Source organism: Cicer arietinum, chromosome 8 (genome assembly GCF_000331145.2).
Source record: "Cicer arietinum cultivar CDC Frontier isolate Library 1 chromosome 8, Cicar.CDCFrontier_v2.0, whole genome shotgun sequence".
NCBI lineage: Eukaryota > Viridiplantae > Streptophyta > Magnoliopsida > Fabales > Fabaceae > Cicer > Cicer arietinum.
Genome location: NC_021167.2, coordinates 28,610,503 through 28,628,688, shown reverse-complemented (window position 1 = coordinate 28,628,688; position 18,186 = coordinate 28,610,503). Strand labels below are relative to the sequence as shown.

Below are 18,186 nucleotides of genomic sequence, written 5' to 3'. Positions count from 1 at the left end.
GACTCATTTTGGATGGCAAAAGAAAATATGGCTTCCTGAATGGTACAATTCCGGAACTCGTTAATCATTGCTTGGCCAATTAGTTCGATGGAGACAGGAATTTGGAAACCATTCATGTTTATACCTACAGCAAAACAAGTATGGGATGCTATGAAGGATACTTACTCGAACATTCATAACTCATCTCAAATTTATGGTCTGAAATCGAAATTGTGGAGCCTGAAGCAAGGTGAAAGAATGGTAACAATCTACTACAATGAGTTGATGGCCCTATGGCAAGAACTGGATTTGTGCTATGAAGATAACTGGAAGTGTACGGAAGATAGTGTTTAGTTCATCAAGAGGCAAGAAAACGATCGCATTTTTATGTTTCTTGTATGTCTAAACAAAGAACTTGACGAAGTAAGAGGCAGAATTCTAGGAAAAAGCCATTTACCATCTCTTCGAGAAACTTTTTCAAAAGTCAAAAGAGGAGAGGCAAGACAAGAAGTGATGATGGAAAGTCAATCACAAATGGTTCAGCACTAATCATCAAAAATTTCAATGAGGAAGGCAAGAAAGATAGTAATAAATCAGAGAAGCCATGGTGTGACCATTGCAAATGTTTGTGTCACACGCGCAAGACTTGTTGGAAGCTACATGGAAAACCTCCTCAAGTTCATTTTCGTTCACCAAAGAGCAGCTAAATCAACTGTACAAACTTCTTGAATCTTAAACCCCTTCTAGCTTCATGGCTCAAAGAGGTAATTTTTTATCAGTCCACGTAGTATCATCCCTAACTATAGTTGGATTGTTGATTCTGGAGCTACTGACCATATAACCGGAAAACCTAGTTTATTTTCCTAATATAAACCTTGTGCATGTAATTTAAAAATTAAGGTTGCCGATGGCTCTCTTTCAGCCGTGGTCTCTACTATCTTGAAGCTGGACCTAAAAACAGACACCAATCTGAACCAGTAGGTTCTTCAATTGAATCTTTTTTTTGTTTCAAATAATAAGGATAATATTATGTTGTGGCATTTGAGGTTAGGTCACCTTAGTTTTAAATATTTAAAGTCTCTATTTCCAAAAAAATTTGTTAATCAAGATATTTCCATATTTCGATGGGAAATTTGCGAGTTTGCTAAACATCATCCAAAATCGTTTCCAATCCAGAATATAAACCTTCAAAACCTTTTTGGGTGATTCATAGTGATGTCTGGGAGCCTAATAGAATAAGTTCTTTACCCAACAAAAGATGGTTTATCACCTTTACAGATGATCATCCCAGACTTTTGGGTGTACTTATTAAAAGAAAAATCAAAGGTAGCTCAGATAATAAAAACTTTTTGTAAATTGGTGCAGACACGATTTAACTTTCAAATACAAGTGTTTAGAGACACAATTTAACTTTCAAATACAAGTGTTTAGAATTGACAATGGAACTAATACTTTTAACACAGTTGTGGGAAATTTTGTTATGGAAAATGGAATTTTCATCAAAGCTCATATGTTAACTCACCTCTGCAAAATGCAATTGCAGAGAAAAAAAATTGACACCTTGTTGAGGTGGCACGAGCATTACTCTTCTCTACCAATGTCCCAAAATATTTGTGGGGTGAGGCTGTCTTAACAGCTGCACATTTTATTTATCGCATGCCATCACGTGTGTTACAATTTCGAACACCTTTTTCAAATTTTCCTGAAACACTTTTCCATTGCATCAATCTTTGCTGATTTACCATTAAAAATTTCTGGATGCACGAACTTTCGTTCATTAACATTAACATTTTACTAAACTTGAACCCCGTGCTATTAAATGTGTTTTTATTGGTTACTCCTCCACTCATAAAGGTTAATGTTGAAGCTATGAGATTTTAGAGAAAAAGAGGAGACAATATAATAAGGGTTTCAATATTGTTGATAATAGCTTTATGCTAACTTGATTACAAAAGACTCAATACTACTCTCTATTTATAGAGAAACATAAACTCAATCCTAAATCAGGAAAAACTCATAATAATAATGAGAGATATTCTACGATATCTCTATAATAATAAATTGATCATAAGAAATAACTCAAGATACTCTAATATAATATAAAAGATATTATAAGATATTATAAGATATTTTCTAATATTCTAACACTCCCCCTCAAGCTAAAGCGTACTAAGTTTTAGCTTGTTACAAAAAAACAATGTTTTGCTCCACAAAATAAAAAATAAAAAATGGAAAGGCAACTCAGGAGTGCAGGTGAAGTCGGGGAGAATTGCTATAAGTGCAGCCTAGTTAGATAGTCGAAATGATCATCAGCGTAAGAGAAATTCATAGCAAGCAATTGAACAAAGTAAGGTCCGTTCTTCTAAAAACTGCATTTGGAGTCTTCAAACCAATAATATTGGAGATGCGTGTTTCAAAGAGAGAAAGGCAATACCAGTACATCTGGGACAAAGATGGGGCCAGTGCATCTGAGACAAATTGTCATGCTAAAGTGTGAGTCATGAAAATAAAAAACACTGTCAGAATGACCATCAATGGAAAAAGAAGTCACCACTAATATGATTTATCTGTGGAAAAAGGGACACCGCCGGAATGATCGTCAGTGGGAATAGAAGCCACTGTTATAATCTATTAGTAAGAACTAAATTGCATGACAAACATAGAAGAAGAAGCAGCGCGACTCTAATGAAACGAAGACATGGTCAAACAACGGAGTGAGAAAATGCATCAAAAACAGGAGAGACAATGGTTATTTGAACAAGAACACATATTTTCCGTTGATCAAAATTGAAAAGTAAGGGCAGATCATGAAACAGGAAGGAAAACCCAACCTAGACGACTGAAACATTGTGTAGGAAGCCAGATAGACGCACCTAAGCTCGAGGTTGTAGGCGGCGACGCATGGAATGAACACGGAGGATCTTGAGGCACATGAGCGCGCGTGGTGAAGCTTTTGGTAAAGAATTTGGGTTGTTTAGATTGGGAGATTCCGCACACAATGGAAGTGGTTGTGTCGGAAAACTTGCTGGAAAACTTTTCCAGCAGGGACATCAGATGGAAGGCAGCAGTAGACGGCAGATCTTGAAGGTAGTAGGTGTAACCGTACCCCGAAACTAGAATACGGGGCAGATTCGATACCGCGAGGTTAAGGCGTGATTGACCGACCAAGCAGCAACTGAGAGGCGTCAAAAAGCGCCGTCACACGTTGTGGAGACGGCGGCACGTGAGATCTACTCGCAGGAGGGATTAACAGCACATGAGAGCGCATGTGACGCCTTTCGGCGATTCGCTTTCAGGCATGACCTGGTCTAGAGATGACGACGTTGTTTGCAGGAAAATTCGCCGGAAATAGTGGCAGTAATGGCAATAGTGAACTGAACGGAAAACGAGTGAAACGTGTCAGAATGTTGGAAAAGAGAAACTATGACTATATTCTCTAACTGTTGGAAATTCGGCAGCAGGATCGTTCAAGGAGGATCGAAATAGGCTCTAGATATCATGTTGAAGTTGTGGGATTATAGAGAAAAGGATGAGAGAATATAATAAGGATTTGAATATTGTTGATAATAGTTTTATGCTAACTTGATTACAAAAGACTCAATATTAATCTCTATTGATAGAGAAACATAAACTCAATTCTAAATCAAGAACAAATCATAATAATAATGAGAGATATTATAATATATCTCTATGATTACAAATTGATCATAGAAAGTAATTCAAGATACTCTAATATAATACAAAAGATATTATAAGATATTTTATAATATTCTAACAGTTATAAATGTTTTAATCCAAGTACAACGAAAATGTTTGTCACAATAGATGTTACCTTTTTTGAAAACAAACCTTTTTTTGAGAAGAATCATCTTCAGGGGGGGAAGTCAAGTGAAAATGATTTCCTTCAATTTTATGAAAATCTGATTTTTTCAGAAAATGTGTATACATCACATAATTTTGTTATTATTGCACCTAAAGAAATTTTCTCATAAACAATAAGTGATTCTACTTCTTCCATTAGTAAGGGTCTTACCGAATTTGATGCAACAATTAAAAAAAATGCTTTTCTGGAACTTAATGTAGAAAAAAATATATATCACTCATGGTTATGGTGTCTCTTTCTATTTTGGATCCACCTGCCTTGCCTTATCAAATGTCCTTCATGTTGAACTACGTAAAGGTACATGTTCCACTTGTAATCCTTACCCCATTTTTAATTACCTCATCTATCACTGCTTACACATTATACCTTTGTCTCTGCTATTTCTTCCATCATTATTCCTAAATCTCCACATTAAGCTTTTTCTCATTCAAGTTGGCAACAAGATATGATTGATGAGATGGCAGCCTTAAAATCTAATCAAACATGGATTGTTGTGCCTTCTCCTTCGGGAAAATCTAATGTTGGATGCCATTGGTTTTACATTGTCAAGGTTGGTCCAGACGGAAGTATTGATCGTCTGAAAGCTCACTTGGTAGATAAAAGGTTATACTTAGATTTTTGGTCTAGATTATAGTGATAATTTATCGCATGTGACTAAGATGGCTTATGTTTGTCTTTACTTTCTATGGCTGCCATGCGACATTAGCCGTTGTATCAATTAGTCATAAAGAATGCATTTCTTCGTGGTGACCTAGAAAAAGAAGTATATTTGGGGCAACCACTTGGTTTTGTTGCTCAAGGGGAATGTCGTTGGTATGTCTGCCGACTTCACAAAGCCATTTATGGTCTCAAACAATCCCCTCGTACATGGTTTGGGAGATTTAGTAGTGTTGTTCAACAATATAGCATGATTCGAAGTGATATGGCCCATTATGTTTTAAAAATGTTCTTCCCACAAATGTATTTATTTGGTTGTCTATGTTGATGTTATAGTCATTACAAGTGATGATCATGATGAAATTGCAGGACTTAAATAACATCTAGTCCATCATTTTCAGGTCAACGATTTAGGAAAGTTACAATATTTTATTGGCATTGAGGCAGCTCATTTTAAGGCATGAATTGCAATTTCCCAAAGAAAATATGCTTTGGATATCTTGGAAGAAACTGGTATGTTGGATTGCAAGCCAACTGACATTGTTATAGATCCAAATGTCAAACTCCTACCAGATCAAGAGGAATCTTTTCCAGATCAAGGTATAGGAGGTTAGTTAGGAAGCTGATTTATTTGACCATGATGAGGCCATATATTGCATACGTTGTTAGTGTGGCGAGTCAATTCTTCAATTCCCCTTGTGATAGCCATTGGGATGCCTTGGTTAGAATCTTGAGGTACATTAAAGGAGCTCATCGAAAAGTTTTTTTACACAGACAGAGGTAATTTAGATATTGTTGCTTACACAGATGTTGATTGGGCTGAATGTCCCTATGATATACGGTCCACATTTGCGTATTGTGTTCTTATTGGAGGAAATTTAATCTCATGGAAAAGTAAGAAGCAAAATGTCGTTGCCAAATCCATTGCTGAGGCTAAATATCGAGTTATGGCACTTACTACTCAGAAGCTCATATGGCTCAAACATCTTCTCCAAGAGTTGTGCTTCAGTAAAATAGGCATTATGAGTCTCATTTGTGATAATCAAGCAACCTTAGATATTGCCTCTAATCCAATTTTTCATGAGCGAACTAAGCATATTGAGATCGATTGTCAATTTATTCGTGAGAAGATTGTGTCTGGCGAGATTGCTACTTAATTTGTTGGTTCTAATGATCAATTGACAAACATATCCACAAAAGCTCTTTGAGGACCAAGAATAACTTACATATGTGACAAGCTTGATGCCGACAATTTGTATGCTCCAACTTGAACGGAGTGTTGAGATATACATTGATTTGGTTATTTACTATTAAGATATGTTATATCTTGTATACAATTATATTTTTATTTATCCCAGATTTAGCCCTATGATTAAGGGTTTTTTGTACAGTTTTGACTATAAATAATATCAAGCTAAGAGCTAATCTCTCAAGTCATTCAGTATCAAGATTATATTCTCAAGTGAAATTTTTCACACTAGATGGAGTCAGCTACTTGGGTCAAATTATGTTTTTGGTCTTAATGTTGAAGATTCTTTATTTCCGTACATATATTGTTTTAACTACATCTTGAGCATCATGTATCCTTCAAGATATATTTTTCTCAGAGAATTATTTCTTACCAAGAGTATCTTCAGGAACCACATCTGACTGAAGAATCTTTGTTTGCAAAGTCTTATTCTGCAATACACAGAAGCTGTTAGTTCTGGCACAAGGTATCATAAGAATAGAAAAATATTTAGCATTTGAATTTTTGCATGCAAAATTCCCATCAACTAAGCAAGAGAGATCGAGCACGGATGGATACATTTTACAAAGTTTAAAGGAGAAAAGACAGAAAGTTCCGTATACCTCCTTTAGCAAGTTAATTTCAGACTCGGATAAACCTCTCCTGAAATATTTAGCATAAAATAAAAATCAAGGGAAGAAAGCAATATAAACACAGTTACAAAGAGTGACCAGATCTTTCATACTTACTATTTACAGTTTACAATATAAAACATATCTGACTCAAAATATATGAAACATACTAAAAAGAAGGAAATTAACAGTTATTTTCGGGCACGCTTAAAATTATAAAATGTAGATACTGACATACACTTGGATAGCCTAAAATTGGTAAACTTATTGATTTCATTCTAGTGAAAGAAAATTTCATTGAAAGGTAATAGGAATGCAGTAGGATCAGGAATCTTCGTAGGAAGCGAAGGAAACAAAAAATTAAAATCTCATATTTCCTTTGATGAGAAATGAAAAGCAACATAAGGGACAATAACATAGTGTCCTAGGTTATGTGTTTGTTACTCTGCATAGCCTTAGTTTTCACCGTTTTAAATTATTTAATCCCTTCATCAATTTAATATTTTGTTCCCAGGTTATGTGTTTGTAACTTACTCTCCAATTGGAATCCTATACTCTCGGTGAGTCACTGCCCCACAATGCATAGGGCTGATATCGGGGGTATTCCTGGAAATAACACTGGGTGAAAACATAAGACTAATGTTCAGGGTGGTGAACAAAGGATGAAATACAACTACTGCTCAAATATTGTTATTGAAGACATTTTGAGACTCAAGCAACCTTTTGCCAATGCCGCAAGAAGTCGAGGTTTTAATCAGGAAGATTGTTGTTTAGGCTATCAATGAGGAAAAAATAATTGATTGACAATGATGAAGACGAGGAGAATTGAGGAAATCAACAAAATCACATTGACGAACGGCTTTCACGTGACTTTCGAAATATTTTTATTTTTATCCATGGATTAGGTATTAAATAGTTTTATGAATGAAAGCATAAAATGAACATAATAATTTACGCATTATTTTCCATAAGAAAGTCCCAATCAAAACTAAGTGAAGTCTTGACAAGAAAGCAATGAGACTAGAGACACGATCTAGTGAAGTCGACTGTGGCGGCCTTTCTAGCAACCGACCACACCACTACCATTGTCGCCCTTGTTCTCTGTCAACGCGTGTCTTCTTTCCGGTGTGCCACCATTATCAACTCTACATTTTTCCAGTTATACCATAACCAACATTTTTCCATAGTTATATCCCTGTTTATATTGTTACTTATATTGTTATAGATATGCCAACACCACTTTCACACTTCCCATTGCAATCCACTGTCCAAAACCACCATACACCGCCGCAAACCTTCGGCAAGCACGATGGTGCTTTTCCTGTTGCCAACCGACACCGCACGCGCCATCATCAAATTCATGCGTGCACCTGTCTCTGGCCACCATGTTTCATTGTCAGTTGTCGCAGAGGCCCCTTTGCCATCTTATATGGGTTTTTTCATCATTTGGTGATTTTTCAGCAACCTCTCATATTTCAATTCCTCCTTCCGTAGTGTATTTAGGATGCAAAGTTGACAGCTTTGGGATGCAGTTGATTAGCTTTGGTGCGTCATTGTGCTTCAACATGGCCAAAACGGTTGAAATAGTTGCAGCGAGATCGAGCCCGATTATTTCCACGTCATCCTCCTCTACCACCTCGTTGATAAGAATTAGAGACAAATGCAGCAAAGTCAACTAGCACATTGAGAGAAGCAGGGGCTGGAGCATTAGCTGAAGAGGCCGAAAGACGCAGCAATTGTTCGCAAACAGTTTTATATGAGGGAATAGTAGCACTAATGAAAATTTGGTTGCAAACTATGTCAAGGTATGGTGTAAGACTTGCAAGGGCCAAAACCATAAAGAACTTTTCACGTTGTTCAGCATGTGTTTTGGCACTAGTAGTGAAGGGCATAAGTGCATCAAAGTCAGCAATCAATCTATCAAGCTTACCTATATAGCTTTGCATATCCCTTTCTAGTTTCTTCATAGAAATAAGATTAGAGACAATAGTGTATAAACAATTAACGTCATTGGAATATGCCTTTTTCGCCTTTGCCCAAACATCATAACACATCTTAAAAACAAACAAAATTGAGATTGAGGTTTGACATCAAATGAAAACCAAAGAACGCTGCATAGAGAGGCATCAATTTGTTTCCAATTCTCTTGATCCTTGGCGTCAATATCCTTGGATTGTTTGAGCAAATGGTCTTTACGACTTTGTCCTTGAAACCGAAGTTCAACAAGCTACCCACCCTGTGTAATTGGCAGCACCGACCAATTTTTCGCAAGGGATCAATGGAAGCGTAGTGAAACTAAAAACGAAAAAGGAGGCAGCAGTACATCCGGTGTCGGACATAACGATCTATGTTAGGCAAGAGAGGAAAAGTTGCTGAAAAATCACAAAATGTTGTAAATGACCTCAGAATGTGCCTTAAGACCCCGAGTGATGGCTAACATTGAAAAACCGGTGGACGGAGAGTGTCACGAGCTGTCCTGCGCGATGTTGGTGGAGGCGCACGGGGATCACGCGCAGATGAAAATGCAGCGATTGGAGGCGCGTGCGGCAGAGTTTTGCAACACGAAAACGCCACTGTGCTTGCTAGAAGATTATGCGGTACGCAGAATTTTGAGGTGAAGAAAAAAGTTATGGCATAATTGGAAAAAGGAGAGCAGCCCAAGGATGAACCACTGCTGTTACCATGTAAAGATATGATTTTTATGTTTCTTGTGTATCTCAAACAAGATCACACATTCTATTTATAATGAGGCTACAATAAGTACATTCAAAGTCTAGGTACATGTATTGGCTAGGAATACTAACAATGAACCTAGGAAGTTGTACAATCCAGGAATAATAAAACCATACTTTGAATTCTAACATAGGCCTACTACTACCACTACAGCAGCCATATAAACCATTCTAAAATTGTTTCGTGTGGCGGGGCCTTGGCAACCATGACGGATGCAGTGGCATGGCAGAAAAAAGCAGAAAAACCCTAAAAAATATGAAAAAAAACATGGGTTGGGTAGTACAACCCGAACCGAACCAGCCCAAATGTGTTTAAAAATAAGGCCCAACTGAGTTTTAGAACCCTAAAACGCTTACTTAACTTCACCATTTTACTGTTTAGGTCAACGGTAAAAATGAGGCACTTACTTTTATTTATATCTTTTTTACGTTTCCCTCAACTCTCTTCTCTTCTCCTACCACGATAACCCTATGTTTACTTAACTTCACCTCCGGCAGCCACCACCGTGCGACCACCATTTTATCCTGGAATCTCTCTGCTCTCTACCCCTTATTCTTTTCCTCTACTGCGTGTGCACAACTGCATGTGCGACTGCAACCCAACTGCGTGTGCTGCTGCGACCACCACCATCATCATCCAACTGCCTATGCAACTGCAATGCGACCAGCCAGATCTCTGCTCTCTGCTGAGGGGCGTGCAACCAGCTCTGTTTTCTATTTTCTTATTCTGATTAGTATTATGTTGTCTTTTTTCTTCATTTTTTTCTATTTTCTTCTTCTATATTTCTGTTTAAACTTCTTTTTCTGTTGTTTAAATTATTTTAAATCTGTTTTTAATTGTTTATAGACTTCAAGTTTTTAATTCTGTGTTTTAATTGGTGTCTTTGTTTTTTCTCTGCTGTTTTATGTGTATATATATAAAAAAATAAGAGTTTTAATTTGTCCGTCATGCTTCCGCCATTTGCCGTTACGCCATCCACCATATGTTTATGGCAGATTTTTGGCTCGCCGCCATGAGGAACTGCCATCAACACCAATGGGCACAATGCAGCAAGGAAGATTGTGTTGCTAACCTCTATATTGTGCTATTAGCAATACAATAATGAAAAAGATAATATGGCAATTAAAACTAAGTAATAATATGCAACAAATATTTATCATGTTAAAAAGATGGCATTCTTGTAGTTTATAGTAAATGACAACATTTTACAAGAATACTCACCGATACCCATATTTAGGCCTCCTCTCATCACGCTTGGGATTTAAAATAAAAATATTATATGCATTTTCAAGTTGAAGGTATTCAACAAGGCTAGCCAAGAGACCATCTATCATTTGCACATCTACTTGCCAATCACCACTGACATTATCGCTGCAAATAGGAATTTGAAAGAAGAGAAATCAAAACAACCCATATTATGTTTCCAAACATGTAGAGAGAAAAAACACACAAAGAATCATTGGAACAGGAACCCATTTGCAAGCTTTGGACACCCTATTCATAACACCATTTTCACTTGGTCAAAGTCTAAAAAATCTAAGCCATTGAACGGAGTCCATTTTCATATGTTGAGCAACATTTACAGTAGTTTGATTAGTTAAATTGCCCGTACAGTCGGTGGGTTGCATTGTTTAGAGATATCAACTATCAAGTTTGATGCATGGTTACTGTACTTGTTCCACAGGGGGTTTAGGTTGGGGTACAAGAATGGGAATGCAGAATGTCACTTGACAAATAGGGTAAGTCTGGTGTAATCTAGACTTTGTTCTCATATTCTAATTTGTTAATTGAATCATTAAACTTATATGTTATTCATACTTTCTGTATACTAGCTAATTGAAATTTGACAGGCATAGAGGAGAGAAAGAAATGATTGGAAACAGCAGGCTTAAAAGAGAAGTATACAGAATAGCGAACATAACAGAAGGACAGGTGGCATAGGGTGATGGGAGGAAGGATTCTCCTTTCATTTTTTAAATTCAATCTCCTTGTAATAAGCTTTGCTCTAACCACTGTCATAGTCTATATTTTCCTAAAGCTCCTGGTGTATGTACTGTAACAGAGTCTTCTCACCTCTGATCATAGTGCATTTTCATAAAAAATACATATCAATTTCCTTATATCAGTTTCGGGTCCTAGCAAGTTTTGAATCTGTGCTTATGCACTTTAGTTTTCATAAAGGGAATAGAAAAAAGATGTAATAAAATGTTGGCGTAAATGTACAAAGAAAACTTAAAACGATTCTTCTATTAAGTAATAGCTAATCTAAACATAATTTACCCACTGCCAATTGGATCATCCTTGCGACCAAACACTTTTATGGCTTGCTCAAATATGGAAGTAACCTTCTCTCCCATTTCGATAGCATGGACAGAAAAGCTGCACCAGAAGATTCACTGTCATAGTACGAAATGATAATACATATTTTCTCACTAAAAGGAAATTCAAAGAATAAAAAAACAAAGAAGAATTCTATACAGATTTACTTTGGAGAAGTGACATCATATCCTTCAACCAAGATGGTCCAAAAAACGAATAGAGAAGCATGTCAATTATCTGATTTTGCTTATTTTGGTTGATCAAGAAGAAATTTCATTCTTCTAATAAAAAATAAATAAAAGGTAAACTACCGAAAGTAAAGACTGAAAGACAAGCACACAATCAAAATTGACTATCAATGAGACAATTAGACAAATGAGAAGGTTTGGTTATAAAATGAATCAAGTACATAAGACAACGAACAATGCTAATTGAAGGGTCTGCTGCTTCTTTTCTCAGAAAGAAGGTAGCAAACTAGCACACACTGGGGGTTTTATAAAATACGTGGCACCCATATTACTCCATTCATACTTTTCCATCCCTCAATTAAGTACAAAGGTTTTATGAAGTAAACTCTTCAAGTTTGATGACAAATCAGGCTGAGTTTTTCCACATACTCCTGTATCTGTGAAAACACCCTATTGCTTTGAAACTTAGATAAACGTAAGAAAAAGATTGTGATAAAAAAATGATGATCAACTCTATTTTTGAAAGAAAGAGCAGATTAAAAGAAAATGACAGAATTACTTGTATTTTATTTCTGGGTTTAACCAATAAGTCTTACTTGTAATTTATGTGACTGGCAACAGGAACGGGGTGCCATTGCATTTTATCTACACTTGTTTTGTAAAATGCAGTTAAAACTTCTTCATGTCGAATTCGTGTGTGTTCAAAGATGTGGTCAATTTTTGTAAACCAACGCTCAATTTCTTCAGGAAGAAGCTTGAATTCTGTGGGACATAAAAAGCACTATGGAATCCACACTAATTTTAAAATGAAATAACCAAAGAAAATATGGGTTAGTCTCCCAACTATGTACCTTGGTTGCCCTTCCCTTCAAATCCTATAAAAATGAAGTTGATGGGAACAGGAAGGTAGATGGAATCAATTTCCTGCAGCTTTAGATAGTTCGCAATGTTACCTGAAATACAATAAATTAGAAAATAATAGGTACTCAATTTTCAAAATGAACTGCAGAAGTTTTAGCCAATTCACGCTCTGGTACTGCTAAAATTATTGCAAACCATGAAAGGGGAAAATACCTACTTATACATTTGACAATACTGCGGGAAAAATCATGGCTGTAACCAACATTCACAGTTCTGAATAGTCTAAATAAAAGATACTAAGTAACTGAATAGCATAGAAGCAAATGACTAGAACAGTCAAAATTAACACAAATCATAGGAGAATAAACCTTTGAAATGAATAAAGTTCATTTGTGTTGATTCCATCAATTAACTATTTCAATCCACGTGATATGAAACAGGTAAGGAATTAAGGGATGGAGAGAAGGAATTAAGGGAGAAAGATAAGGGGGGGAAACTCCAACTAGTTATACATTTGACAATACTGCGGGAAAAATCATGGCTGTAACCAACATTCACAGTTCTGAAAAGTCTAAATAAAAGATACTAAGTAACTGAATAGCATAGAAGCAAATGACTAGAACAGTCAAAATTAACACAAATCATAGGAGAAAAAACCTTTGAAATGAATAAAGTTCATTTGTGTTGATTCCATCAATTAACTATTTCAATCCACTTGATATGAAACAGGTAAGGAATTAAGGGATGGAGAGAAGGAATTAAGGGAGAAAGATAAGGGGGGGAAACTCCAACTAGTTATACATTTGACAATACTGCGGGAAAAATCATGGCTGTAACCAACATTCACAGTTCTGAATAGTCTAAATAAAAGATACTAATTAACTGAATAGCATAGAAGCAAATGACTAGAATAGTCAAAATTAACACAAATCATAGGAGAATAAACCTTTGAAATGAATAAAGTTCATTTGTGTTGATTCCATCAATTAACTATTTCAATCCACGTGATATGAAACAGGTAAGGAATTAAGGGATGGAGAGAAGGAATTAAGGGAGAAAGATAAGGGGGGGGGGAAACTCCAACTAGTTAGGATAGTTACTGATTTAGAGAAATCTCCATATAGCTACATGTTTTTCCTCTACTCTAAATCATTTAATAAAAATATAATTAGGCCTCACCTTTGTTTGTTTCTAACAATTTTACATTTATTTTCACTGGACTCCTATCAATACTACAAATAATTTTGTTTATCAAGTGTAAGAGTATCCAGCGAATGACAATGAAAACTCCAACTATTTAAGCTTCCTATAAATTTCTACGTAAGGATGCACCAAATTAAATGAGGCTGACAACACAAGTTAACTTCCAACAGCAAGTAACATTTTACATGGCATGAACTTCAACTTATTTTGGAGAAGAAAAATACTTATTACATGGAAGAAATATTTAAAAATATAGGAAGGTAAATGAATAAGCAAAAATAGTATAAAATCAAACAAGCAAAGTTAAGTTGAGAAGAATGTTGACAGAATGCATGTATACCTGAATTGGTGTAGTTAAATGCGCTTACTTTTCCATGGCTTGAAAACTTCAATTCATCATAATCTGAAGAACCAACATACCAAGAAAATCAAAAGAAACCCATATTAGAGAACGAAAAAATTGATCTTTCTATCCAATGAACATTCTTTCTATCCAATGAACATACATACCATTATGTATAACATCCTCACTCCAAAATCGACTCTTTCCTTTGAGGTTAAATAGTGAGAACACAGATGATATGCCACTTTTGTGAGTTTCAACAGGAGATCCAAGTGAACTAGCGGTTAAGAACTGAGGAAAAAAAAAGCATCAAAGTAATGAATGTCTTAATTTACAAAAAAGAAAAACATAGCAATCACAAAGGAAAAAAATGGAAGAATCAGCATCAAGAAGGATCCTAGGTAGTTAATCCAAGATAGTGGTGCGTCACGGCCAACCCCAAAAGTGGGATAGCGCATTCTGAGATAGGCGGAATAACTGCTATTTTATGGACAAATTATATGAATAATACTATATAAACTTATATTTAATGCAAAATTAACAAATGACTCAAACATTGAAACATTCATAATTAGCAATAGAAATCCAAGAGCCTTACTCTTAGTCAAAATATACATTGAAATATAAAAATAAAAAAAGTCAAGAAAATAAAGATGCATATTGAAGACTTTAACACGTAGGGTAATAAAATAACTAAATATTAAAACTCAAATGCATGTTCTGACATAGGAATCAAATATAAACAGCATCTTGATTAGCATATTCTCCTTCCTCTTCTTTTTGGGTGAAAGTAGAAACAACAAAACAAAGAAGGAAGAAATAATAGCAAGCTCTCGTTGGGCAACGTTGGGATTAACTACGTCGGGATAGCGGGGTCTTGTTTCACGTTGTTGCGAACCACGTCATTACGGTTAGACACCAGGATAACGGGATCTCGCCGAGGAATGATGGGATTAACTAGGATGTAATATATCACAAGTAAAGGCACCAATAGGAAACAAATACATAACTAATAAACTCATAAAATCCAGAAGAAATATATCATATATCATTAAAATAAAAATAAATGCGACTTTCTGCTTAAGCAAGTTTAAATTGTTTTATAACAGTTCCTAATTTATATAGTTCACTTTCCCATTTTAAGCACCATATCACTTAGTTCCGTGACCTCTTGATAAAGGATATTACAATGACAATTGGAAAAACTTGACGTGTGAGGTTTAAGGTTTACTACAGTCAAAATACCATATAGAAATAAATTGGATAGCCTTATTTCCTATTGAAAATATGCAATTATTGCCATAGGCATATATTATGTAGTTTTAAGCAATATTTTGTATTAGGTCCATTAATCAAGCCCGCTTACAGCGTGGTCAATATATTAATATTAGTGTTTGTACTCTTTACACAATTGAATAATGAGAATCACATTTCTCGTATCAAAACAAAAACAAGATTTTTTTTATTCAAATCATATGAAGTTAATGCCAGATCGTAACATGGGGAAACAATGTATTGTGGGTTGCAGGTCGGGTGTTACACAGAATATAGCAGATGCCCAAAACCCGGGACACGTACATGATTAAGAATCGAATTACAACTAAAAGAAACAGAGGATATGGCTATGTGAAACTTCAAAATAGGGATTGGAGCTAATTAAAATATATATGCATTTTGCAAAGAGGTGTTTCAATGTATCAGGGAAACAAGGATCATGGATCACCAAGATACCCATTAATCTGATCAAAAGGCAATATAAGAATTAAGACGTGGATTAAAATCTCAAATGCTTACAGGAAACCCTAGGGAACTCCCTAGTCTCCTCTACTATGACTCCTTCATATATCACCATTTCACCTTTCCATCCCGTTAAAAATAACTTTCAGTATAAATTAGGGGAATCAAAACTACAAATTAAAAAAGAAAATACCAGAATGAAAATAACAATAGTAGCAGTCAACTATTGGTTGAATTAATGCTTCATATCAATGATAAACAAAAAAGTTATTATTACCAGAAGAGTAGAGGTGGCGAGTAGGAGCTTCCATGGTAGACACTGACATTTAAGTCTGAATTTGCAAAGAACCATTTCACCGTACTTTCTTTCGTTCTTTCGTAAGCTATAAAACCGTACGTATTTTATATATATACGAGGCAGAAATGATCGCCCCTTTTCTTTTTTTTTTTTTACCAAAACAGATATGAATGTCCTAGTAGTATATAAACTGTATCGATGGACTACTAACAAACCCGGATTAACGAGACAATGGCCCGAAACTTTGAACAGACGAACACAATTTACAAGTAAATTTTGGAGCTGCTTCTAGCACCCCCCATTTTCTTAAAAATCACACTTTTCTTTAAGAAATTAAGACACTTTTTAGAAAAAGATACACAAGTGAGATATTGTTGTGATTCGATTTTAATAATACTACTAAAATATTTGTACATTTCCAAGAATTTTCAATTAAGTGGCTAATTTATAAGTTCGACATTAATTTTTTAAGATATTTTAAAAAATATCAATATATATAAATTGTGAATATGTTTGAAAAACTATGAAAAATATCAAATGAAGACTTTTAAAATAAGATTATATAATTTTATTTATTATTTATGAATATTTTAAACTAAAGTAAAATAGATAAAGTTTAAATATTATTGTAAGATATAAAGTCAATTAAATGTTCAATCTCATTGTTAGTGATATCTTGTTTTAAATGAATTTCTTGAGTTGATAACGAATGTTTTTAGATTGTGAGGCGGCGCGACAAAAATGATTGAAAACGGCGAATTGATAATAAATTTTTTAAGCGACAAAGATGATTGGAAGCAGGGAATTGATAATGAAATTCTTAAGTTGATAGTGAATTTTTTAAATTTTATTCAAAGATCGTGATAAACTTTTTGAATGTTATTAAAAAGATGTTTATTATTTATATTTTAAAATATAAATAAAAAATTTATTTAAATAAACGTTAGAAGAAGAAGAAGAAGAAAGTTGAATTATTATTAAAATTAAATTAAAAAATTACAAGAAATATTTTGTTTTTTATACAAATGTCAACAATATTTATGGATTATCCACCTCGTTCCTCTTTGAGTCACACCAATGGAATTCAGTTTGGAAAAGATAGTCGAAAGTGGAAATATAGAATCATGTAAATATTATTTGGAGCCGGTCGATGCTTAATTCCCCCATAAGATAGGTCATCACAAATAGCGAAATTTTAGGTTTTAATATATAATTTGTTTATGTAAATTTATATATTTATCTTTTTAGTTTCTCTAAGTTTTTTTTCTAAAATATTTTTTTCTTATTTGTATCTTTGTTCTTTTATGTCAGTCCTGTTAAAACTATTTTTTTATTAAAATTAATCTATGTAATTTCTTATATCATTAATAATTGAGGGATTAAAATCAAATATAATATATATTGTAGAGATTTATTTTAATAAAAATTAATTTTACATAAACTAAAACAAAAAAGCAAGAATCAATAAAAGAAATTACAATGACCAAAATAAAACAAAAAATGTTTAATTATAATTTTGATCCTTTTATTTTTACTAATTCAAGAAATTAGTCGTCTATTTTAAAACCCAGTAATTTTGGTCTCTCATTCGAATTTTTGAACTACAAAATGATGATTTGACGTATTTTAAATGATACGGTGTACGGTTTCATCATATATATAACCTTATAGATGCATTAATTATTCATATGTCATTAATTAAATTACAAAAATGAAATAAATTTGCACCTGAAAGTTAAGTTTTTAGACGTTTTATTGCGATTTCATGTGTGTGTAATTATTCTGAATCATCTTATCATATGCTATGTTATTTAAAGCATGTCACATCGTTTTTACTTAATTAAAAAATCATAATCAATAACCAGAACTATTAGACTTTAAATAGGGGACCAATTTCGTGAATTGATAAAAAAAAAAATGGATTAAAATTACAATTAAGCTAGCATAAAAACTTACAGCGAGTAAAACAAAATAAAAAACGCAAAAAATCAAGGATCAATCATAGGTTTAAGCCGAAATTTTATGTCATATGTTGTCTCCTATATGCAATGCCAAGATTGAGTCAATTTGAGAGTACCTTTCTCGAATGTCGTTGGGCCTGTCAAATTTGGTTGGCATCTCGCCT

At 34.3% G+C, this 18,186-nt stretch overlaps 1 protein-coding gene across 4 annotated transcripts in view; it reads right to left on the bottom strand.

The window, feature by feature from the left end:
- LOC101514755 (uncharacterized) overlaps positions 1 to 16,228 on the bottom strand; it is a 36,880-nt gene extending 20,652 nt beyond the window's left edge. For 2 of the 4 annotated variants that reach the window (XM_004513070.4, XM_027337319.2), the window contains exons 1-9: positions 16,041 to 16,227; positions 14,194 to 14,317; positions 14,024 to 14,086; positions 12,471 to 12,572; positions 12,216 to 12,381; positions 11,393 to 11,491; positions 10,334 to 10,483; positions 6,371 to 6,410; positions 6,142 to 6,199 (exon numbers count right to left, since the gene is read on the bottom strand). In XM_004513070.4, the coding sequence (XP_004513127.1) occupies positions 6,142 to 6,199; positions 6,371 to 6,410; positions 10,334 to 10,483; positions 11,393 to 11,491; positions 12,216 to 12,381; positions 12,471 to 12,572; positions 14,024 to 14,086; positions 14,194 to 14,317; positions 16,041 to 16,115 (877 nt within the window). In that variant the 5' untranslated portion in view covers positions 16,116 to 16,227. Of the gene's footprint in view, positions 1 to 6,141; positions 6,200 to 6,370; positions 6,411 to 10,333; positions 10,484 to 11,392; positions 11,492 to 12,215; positions 12,382 to 12,470; positions 12,573 to 14,023; positions 14,087 to 14,193; positions 14,318 to 16,040 lie in introns of all 4 variants that reach the window. The other 2 variants (XM_027337318.2, XM_004513071.4) reach the window with 2 other exon arrangements.
- Between the last annotated feature and the right edge of the window lie 1,958 nt (positions 16,229 to 18,186).